At 38.7% G+C, this 9,713-nt stretch overlaps 2 protein-coding genes across 2 annotated transcripts in view; one reads left to right on the top strand and one right to left on the bottom strand.

The window, feature by feature from the left end:
- pigu (phosphatidylinositol glycan anchor biosynthesis, class U) overlaps window positions 1–4,785 on the top strand; it is a 14,095-nt gene extending 9,310 nt beyond the window's left edge. The window contains exon 12 of the mRNA XM_046028656.1: window positions 1,874–4,785. Coding sequence (XP_045884612.1) covers window positions 1,874–1,987 — 114 coding nt within the window. The 3' untranslated portion in view covers window positions 1,988–4,785. The remainder of the gene's footprint in view (window positions 1–1,873) is intronic.
- Window positions 4,786–5,811: 1,026 nt separating this feature from the next.
- LOC123956448 (nuclear factor 7, brain-like) lies at window positions 5,812–7,206 on the bottom strand. Its single transcript, XM_046028647.1, has one exon. The coding sequence runs from the start codon at window positions 7,204–7,206 to the stop codon at window positions 5,812–5,814; it is 1,395 nt and encodes a 464-aa protein (XP_045884603.1).
- Between the last annotated feature and the right edge of the window lie 2,507 nt (window positions 7,207–9,713).

A 9,713-nucleotide genomic window follows, 5' to 3' on the forward strand; every position in this document is an offset into this window, starting at 1 on the left:
GTTTCAGGGTCCTGGTGGTGTTCATGCTGTCACACTGTCATGACTTACTAGGACATACACGGAGTCATCGTAAATGTTATTATTATTATTATTATTATCACCTGTGCTTTTCCTACTGTTATAAGTCAAAATATCGATCCTGAGTTGTGTCCAAATGCTGTAATCTAAAGCCCAATGTGTCACTTTGTGTTGAAAAGTGGTGGGAATATAATATATAAATAATATGTAAGGGCTTAGATTAGGGGCATGATGATACAGTCACGAGACAACAACAAGATACGAAGATTTTTAAATCTATTTTGAATAAATATGAAATGTGAAATGTGTGAAATGAGTGGCGGGTCTGGGTTTTTTTTTGAGCAATAAACACTTAATTTGCTGCATTCTGAGGCATTTTCTGTACCAGTTTAGAAACACAAAATTCTTAAAAATAAAATATATAACAGAATATATAATGCAGTAATCAGCAGCTTGTTTTTTTGACTTAAGTTACTTTTTTTTGCCCAATGCAACCAAATTTGTTTCTTCTATATTAACATTTCATTACATGTTTTGTTATTGTGCAAATAAGCCTTTCTCAAAGCATTTTTTTTGTTAGTAAACATTTCTTCGTGTAGGCTAGTTTTTCAGAACATTTTTAACAAATGCTTTCATAATGTGGTGGGGACATGTCCCCAGCGTCCCCAGCGTCCCCAGCGTAAATGACAGCAATGTCTAAAGCTCAATTAAGTTACTGATCCCTTTAACTGCAACAGGCATCCTTTCGGGCCACAAAGATTATTCCTTTTTAGAATAGAGACAATGTGTATGTTATTACTTTCCTTCTCATCATTGGTCATACATACTGGTGACAACCTGCACCTTTCAGGTTGCACCACCCACGAACGCCGCCCATTCATACAGCCCATTGATACTCTCTGTAGGTAGGTCTCCTTTTCGTTCAGCGCGGGAGTCAAATCGGAGTCCGCCCAGATTATGGAAGCAGGAAGTGCTGAAAGGTTTGTGTGTCTGGGAGCGTCGGTTGACTAAAGAGGAGAGCTGAGGAGAGTAAAAGATCGTCGGAGCAACACGTTTAGAGAGTTGAACCAGTTATAGTAAGGCCGTTAATCCCTTCCGCGTTCAGCTACTGCAACATTCCCGTACGTCGGCACCTTCTTCATCCGCAAATCAGCAATAACCTCCAAACAACCAACCACCGAGAGTACTAAAACCGTCCAGAATCCATTAACAGTCAGGCAGGTCATAAGTGCTGCAAACCTTTTTTCCCCCCTGCCTTTTGTTTTTTGAGCAGTGTATTTTTTTTATGTTGGATGAACATTTTGTTTTTTGAGGAACAGAGCAACCTTTTTGTTAATTGTCAGTGTTTTTGCTTCTGAAGACACTTAAACTGAACCGTTTTTGAACTGAACTGAACTGCTTGTTGAATTGAAATGAAATGAACCCTGAGGGGAAATTTGAGTTATGTTTATTGATATGTTAATGCGCTTTTGTTAATACACGTCGCCTTTGTTGCATTTCATAATTGAGTTGTGGTTTTCATTATTGTTCACTGGTTGCATTCAACGTGAGGGTCCATAACAGTGCATATGTACCCTTTGTGATATTTGGTGGGTAAAATATATTATTCTGCATAAAATATCTTACGTGTCAGGAGAGAAACCTTACTGGCACCCCTAAAGAAAGTCCAACTGTCACAATACAAATAACCAAATTTAGCGTAGGTCTCAGTAGATCAACAATAGTAAAAAAGAAAAAAGTCGTCTTATAAAGTTTATTTATTTATATAAATTATTTATGAGTGAAATGACTCGAATCTCTCTTCTTAATCACATAGCGAGGAATTCATCATTTCCTGAAATTTATTTCCCCTCAGATTCTGCTGGTGTCTGATTATTTCTACGCTTTCCTGAGACGGGAACACCACCTCAGCTATGGACTGTACCTGAAGAGGAAAGATGGCTCCGAGGCTACGCTAGTTCTCAAATAAAACACACACACCTGCATACACTCATGCTCACATCACCTGGCCAGCAGCCTCTACCAGGAAAGAGAAACATTATCCTCACCGGGAACAAACACAAGCTGAGGAGGATAAAAGACTTTCAGAGCCACACTGGTCCTCAGACAGAACATTAGCGCACACACACGCAGGATGTGTGTCTGGTACTGCGTCATATGCCGACTGCAAGTCACAACACTCAACATGACAGACACATGCAGAGATGGGATGAACAAATCTGACTCCTGCCATGTGACACAAAATATCCTCTTTTCACATTCTCCTCTGAAGCCATCTTCTTTTGAAGCCTCACTCGACCTGGAACCTGCGCTGGCGAGGGTGGCTTTTATTTGTTGAAGCTGTCTTCCTCCTGACAGCCACACTGGAAACATTTTGTTTTGATCCTCTGTTTGTCCTGCAGCTCCGTCCTGCACCAACCCCTCACCCAGCTTTTTTTTTTTTTCTGGAAGGAAACGTCACTCTGCGGGGGCTTTTTATTTTAAGGCCTCTTTAAACACCCCAAAAATAATAGAAATGTGAGAGAGTCTCACTGGTTTAATAGTTCCTGATAATCCAGCTCTTGCGCACACACACATTTGTTGTGTTGTTTCATGTTTACATGATTACATTTGTTTAAAAACTGGGTTCCTTTTGTGGCAAGAAAAGGAAAACTATTTTAAGAATTTTGTCTGGAAGCATAAAAATGTTTCTCTCTCAGTCGCGCTTTTTCTCACCACTTTTTTTCCTGTTTGCCTTTCGCACTATTTTTTTTTTTTTTTTATTACATTTTGCTCTTGTAATGAACAAATTGCAGATTAACTGTGTTGCATCTCATCACAGATGAAATACTAACCTCATCGTGGTACATAAAACGTAACACTACCTGGACCTGTGATAGCTTCAGCTGCCTGAAAACAGATATTTCTCAAAAAGGTTTGGATACTGATCACTAAGCCTCTGACAAAGACAACAGTGAATGTGTTTTAACATCTGAAGTGCTAAAGTTCAGGATCTGTGGGGAGCAGAAACATAATCTTTTTAGTTAAAGGGGACCTGAAGTGTCCGTGTGTTTTCTGCTTTTCAGAATTACAGCTTCATAATTTTTATTCTCCTAAAAAGTTTTCTATAATTAGCGGCCAAATGAACAGCTAAAGTTTAATATTGTCCTCTATTTCTGCATGCACGATCAAAGATAATATAATGAAGTTATTGTTAAATTTAACATGTAAAATGAATCATTCCCTACACAAGTCATAAAGTGTTTCCTCGTCAGTTCAGGATGTGAGGCGACTCTCATGTAAAGGACAAATTAAACACGATTATTTAAGATGTTAGAGTTAGATGAGACGATCGTTATCACACTCGTGTTTGCACGGCAAAGCTGAAGCTACAGCCAGCAGCTGCTTCGCTTAGCTGCTTGCACAGATTAAACAAACAGGTAACATGTAAAGTTGTTAAATCAGCGAGCTTTTACAGATGCTAGGCGGCAGATTATCGATCAGGGTGGAATCAATCTTCTCATCAAACTCGATGTTATTCAAAGTAAATAACCGTAGTTCCCAAAATTTGTCAAATTTTAAATTGAATCTTTCCAACGTGACACAAATGCATCTTAAATCACAGCGTGTCCCAAATCCACCCTATAATACTATTTAAAAAAAAAAAAAAAAAATCAACATTTACCATTTTATACTAACAAGAAATTATACATTATGAGCAACATCTCACTCCCAGTTAAACTTCATAAACAGAAAGCCAAAAATATCTCTTAAGATTTAATAATTGTTTTGTTCTCCCCTGGCTTTTTGGAGTTTTCTCACCACGATCTGCAGTTTATTTAGATTTCTCTAATCTTATATCTGTGAGCAGCTCCTCCATTTTCCCCTGTGGGAGAATAATGTCCATCAACAGCAGTCAAAAATCAACCGTTCGGCATGGAAACTTTTTAAAATGCTTAGTTTTGTCGCGTTTCCAGTGAGGACACGACATTCTCAAACCCTGTTTTGAATTAGTGTGGAATTGGGCTTGTCTTTTCATTTGATTACCTTTCTCCTTTATCTGGAATACAAGACTGTGATGAAGAATTTCATAACAAAACATCACAAAACATGTCTGCCTGTAGAAGAAGCTACTGACGTTCAGCATCTTAAAGATCTTTGAAGGATTCAGTTCACAACCTTAAAATAAGCCTTAAAAGCCTCAGAAGTGTTGGGACAGAGATCTAAAGATTGTTCTTTTTTTAAATTAGTTTTACTTTATAATATAATATAAACTCCACAGATTAATGTTTTTGGTTTCTCTCGGCCTCCGTGTGAAAATAATGATCTAAGCAACAACAAGTTTCACGCAAAGAAAAGATCCACTGAAAGCATTTTAACAAGAGTTTATTATTGTAAACTTCACATGAAAAATAACTCTTACTGTCCACTAACATACGAACATGAACTGTTGAACACAAACACAGATACTTTAACGTCTGTCTTCAACGAAGGCCATGTTGATTCCAATGAGTGAAAAGTAATTTGTGATATTTATTTATTTGCTGCACTAAAAGCTTTGCAAAGAGATTTATTTTGTTTTTGTTTTATTTTTATTTCAAAAAAGGAGCTCTTCTGTTGTTTTGATACTGTGTGTGTGTGTGTGTGTGTGTGTGTGTGTGTATATATATATTAATGATTTCTGTTTTGTTACAGATTAAAATGCAAGGTTTGAAAGGGGCGATTATATTTGATGAATGAGTGAACATGTCATAAATAACGATTATTAAAGTTGAGGTGTTGGTTTCACATGTCTGTTTTATGTTGTCAATATTGATGAGTGTGTGAGGTCTTGAAAACGCATCATAATTTTTTTTATGAGGACCTTGAAATGCAAGGTATAATTCTTTTTCTTTTTTTTTAGACAGTGCTCAAAACCCACTAAACATTAGATGTTTTTTATTCTATTGATTAGCGGGTGTTCTCTAGCGCCACTTAGGGGAGACTAAAGATTAAAAACACTAACTGAGAACCTTTAAAACCTTTAAACAGTAAAAAAAACATGGATATTATGAGTTTTATGGTGGTCAGTTGTGAGTGTTAAAATTACTGGTTTAAACCACAGATTTATCACCGGTGGTGTAAAGAAAACTACATTTACTCAAGTACTGATCAAAAATGAGGGACTTCTACTTTATCAATTTGATCGGCTTTTGATGTAAATCAAGGGTAAGAAATTGGTCAATTTCAGATTCAGAGGGACGTTTGGGGAAATGGTTCTACAAAGTTTCTGATTTGAAGAAGCAGAAGAGCTGGATATTAGGCAAATTATGTTCTGCTGAAATTAGAAGGGAGAGAAAACCCCATCGTACAAATCATTAACTGTTGGAGGCCTCTGATGGACCAGTTGTGAAAATGCAGGTTTAAAAATGACTGGGAGAAAAAGTGAAAGTTTAGGATTGGTGTTTGGATCGAAGCTCTGTGTAAACTGTGCTGTGTAGTGTTTTCTGAAATTAAACCATTATTAATAGTATCAGTGACGACCGGCTTGTTTGTCAAAATAATAAAAAGAGTCAATTTTAAATAACACAGTATCAATAACAATCAAAAGGGTAACCAAGTGAAATTATTTTACATATGAAAAAGTAGACAATAGAAACAAAAAAGTTAATTATCCACCAAAATTACAACAAAAAAAAACAATGAAAAATATATTTATATTTATAAATATATTTGGAATAATGGGACAGCATGAGAAGCAAGTGCAGCTAAACAGGTTAAATTCAGTGATGTCTCCCTTTAAAGAAATAAACATCATGAATATAATCATCCTCTTTATCTGTAACTGCTCTGTTTCATTGTCACACAGACCTTCAGTGGTGATATCTTCAGTTCATCTGCAGTTGTAATGTATGGAAACATCCTCTCAGTGGAAGTGTGTGTGAAGGTGTGTATGTGTGTGTTAGTATCAGGATCAGAGAACGACAGCTCTCCTCTGTTCCAGTCCAGATTCACTCTGATCCTCTGGGGCTTCTTCTGCACTCTGAGAACAGAGGCTGGACCTGGTAGTGAACGTGCGTAATAATTACCTTTATGCAACCCTATTGTCCATAATCCAGACTGGATGAGTCCCTTCCTCTGGACAGACTCTGTTAACACACCCAAGCCCCAGCCTGAACTGTCTCCAACCTCGACATCCCAGCTGTGAGTCCCTGAGTTAAAGCCCTCAGAGCCCAGAACAGACCAGTATTTATCAAACCTCTCTGGATTGTCGGGAAGCTGCTGTCTCTCTCCTCCCCTCACGCTGGTCAGATCTTCAGACAGGATGAGTTCTTGATAAACAGTGTTTGGATCCAGAATCAGAGGAGTGTAGGAGACCACGTCCTTCATCTTGTTCCAGATGTTGAAGGTCAGGTTACCCAGGTGTTTGGCCTGGTCTATCAGAGCTCCTGAGGGCAGCTGTGGATCATCCAGCAGGGGGCGCTGCTGGACTCTTTCCACTGCAGCCTTGTAGTTGAGCAGGAATGAGACGTCTTCAGCTCTCAGCTCCTCCTCTGTGGCTCTGACTGTGTCTGAAAGAGCTGCTATCTCTCTGCTCAGAGCCTCCATCTTCTCCTTCATCATCTGACTCTTCTGCTCCTCTTCCTCCCTCAGTGCAGCCATCCTGGCCTCCTCTTCCTCATCTAGAAACTGGTGAAGCTTCTTAAACTGCTCCTTAATCTGCCTCTCTGTGTGTCGGGCCTGGACCTTAATGTGTTCTGTTATTTGATCAAACTTCACTTTAACTTGATCACAAACCTTTAACTTCTCCTTTAAGGGCTCCAGAGTTTCCTGAAGTTCCTTCTTGTGCTGTCGTGCAGCTTCATCGATGGGTCTGAATCTGTGGTTGCTGTGTTTTTCTGAATCTCTGCAGACGACACACACTGGCTGCTGATGGTCCAGACAGAAGAGTTTTAGTTTCTCAGAGTGCAGACTGCAGAGAGCCTCTGAAGCTCTCTGATCTCTCTCCAACAAGAAGTCCTCACACAGGTTCTTCAACACCCGGTTACAAACTGGATCTGCCTTTGAAGATCTTCTTTTACAAACTGGACACTCTGGTGTTTGTTTCTGTCTCCACCATCTCATCAGACAGTCTTTACAGAAGCTGTGGCTACATGACAGAACAACAGGATCTCTGAAGATGTCCTGACAGACCGGACAGCAGAGATCCTCCTCTGATTTGGAAGCCATTTTTTGAAGCTGAAAACACAGAAAGTATAGGCTACAGTTAGTCATGACTCCCTTCCCTCCTCGTCTACTAACTTTCACCTTGCGTCATGTTTTTAGTCAGACTCACCTTCAGAGTGTGGAGCGTCAGCAGGTTGAAGCAGCAGTGTTGTAGTTTTCCACTTTTCTCTCCTGTAGCTGGACTCACTCAGAAGAAGTTGTTAGTTTGGTCTTAAGGTGAATCTAATTGTCTGTTTTTCAGTCTGTTCGTCTCTTTAGTGGGGAAGGAGAAAAAACTGTTTCCTGGTTTGTCTCTGGTCAGGTGAGGGGTGGACCTTTTTCAGACCTCCTCTGCTGAATGCTCATGTCATTTAACCTGTAAAACAGGGTTGTGTTTCAGGGCAAACTATTGATAGATTGCTGAAAATGTAGACTGCTGATGTTCAGCATGCTGTTGCCGAAGTACAGGACTTGACTGGATGTACTGCACAGAGTATTTTCTTGTTTTATGAAGAGAAACAGCAGAGAAAGATTTCATTTTTAAATCACCATCATCACATAAAATCTGAACCAAAACTGTGACGTCCACCTTAAAACAGAGATGTCCACCTTAAACAGAACAACTCCTCCTCTGACAAATATAATATGAGAGTGGTATTGCTTCAAGGTAACATAAGCATAAAAGCATCTTCCAGCAATTAACCATTCCTCCTCTCCACCAGCCTGACGTCACATCAGCTGATATGTTTCCTCAGGATTTCCTCAGTTTAGCTGCTCCATACTGGGCCCAGATAACTGAAATGTCTGCATCCAGCACACAGTTTGAGTTTTATCAGATAAAATGTCCACACATTCTGCTCTTACATTATACTGAGTTGAATATTTGTTTGTACTTTTGCACAAGTAAAAGCTGCTTTACACACTAATAGGCTATTTAAATTATTTTTTGTGTGTTTTGAGTTGTCAGTACACTACAGCGTTTCCTTGTAGGAAGGTGCATCTATAGAATCTGACTAATAAAGGAACAACAACCAAACAAAAGAGCTCTGATGCTAGCAAGACTATCAAGATTTATGTTAGCAAAATGTATTCAGGCAGAACGACGTGTAAATTATATGATGGACAGGTTTCTGACAGAGAAGAAAAAACAGGTTGTCATCAAGCAAACATGTCACTCACTTCAGTCTGTAGCCTTGTAACATTTGCACTATGTGGACAAAAGTACTGGGACACCTACACACAACTTTTATAACATCCCATTCTAAATCCATAGGCCTTAATATGGAGTTGGTCCCCACTTTGCAGCTATAAATGAATGAATGATTATTATAACAGCTTCCACTCTAGGAAAGCTTTTGAATGTGCTTCAGGACAGAGACTGCAGTCGTGTTAGAGGAAAGTTCTGCTTGTAAAAACTGAACTTTGCGAGAGTGAAGATAAACATTACAGTTTTACATCAGTCCACACCCATAAAAGTTCAACAGCTAACACAAAGTCACATCAGATCTGTTAGAGGACAAACCCTCCATTCAGAATCTGTTTTAATGGTCAAGTATGAGTACACACTTGAGGAATTTGACTACAGTCTTACATTGCTCTCAGTGTACATACACAGAACAAGCATAGATGAAAAGCGCTCAGCAATACACACATAGGCCTATTGAAATACTACAACATTTGTGTATTGAGTATAGGGATTGTTCCTGACACTGTGTGTCTGGAGTTTATCCAGTGATGGCTTGTGGGTAGAAACGCTTCCTGTGTCTGATTGTGTGTTGGATCTGTCGTGATTCATCAACTACCAAAGAAGTCTCAACACTTACTGAGACTTGAAAGAACTCTGTTTGTTTCTCTGACTCTTAATATATAAATCTATAACCAGCATGTGATAATGGAGATAATAAGCAACTGTGATACCTGGATCAAGGCAGTATTTATACATATTATATAAAATACATATTTGAAATACAAAATAGTATTTTTTAATTGTAATTGTATTTTGGCTTCATATTTCGTATCAGAATACTAGTTTTTTATATTTTGTAGTTTAAAAATACTGTAAAATTCATTTTAAAATGCAATTCCGTGTAAAGTCTACATGATGATGTCATAAAAACACTGCATTTGATTGGTGCCTACTCATTTGACCAGACTTGTTGAGATCAGAACAGAAAACTGATCCAGACCTAAAGAAGAAGATCAAAGGTGAGAAACGTGTAGGTTGCCAGCTTTCCATCCTGATACGTTTTGTTGTTCGTTTTAGTAGCCTAGGCTAAATCATTAACCAGTTTACAAAATGTTCTAAACAAACAATTTGACCCAACAAGCAGCCCTTACCGTAAATGTTAGCTTACTACTTCTTATGTTAAGATTTCACATATCATCATATATCAACAATCTGACACTGAACATCAGGAAAACCAAGGAGCTCATCATGTTCAGACAGGGGCCAACAGTGCATCAGCCACTCCTCATTGAAGGAGTGGAGGTGGAGAGGGTCACTAGCTTTAACTACCCATGGGCCAACATCA

Source organism: Micropterus dolomieu, linkage group LG18 (assembly GCF_021292245.1).
Source record: "Micropterus dolomieu isolate WLL.071019.BEF.003 ecotype Adirondacks linkage group LG18, ASM2129224v1, whole genome shotgun sequence".
NCBI lineage: Eukaryota > Metazoa > Chordata > Actinopteri > Centrarchiformes > Centrarchidae > Micropterus > Micropterus dolomieu.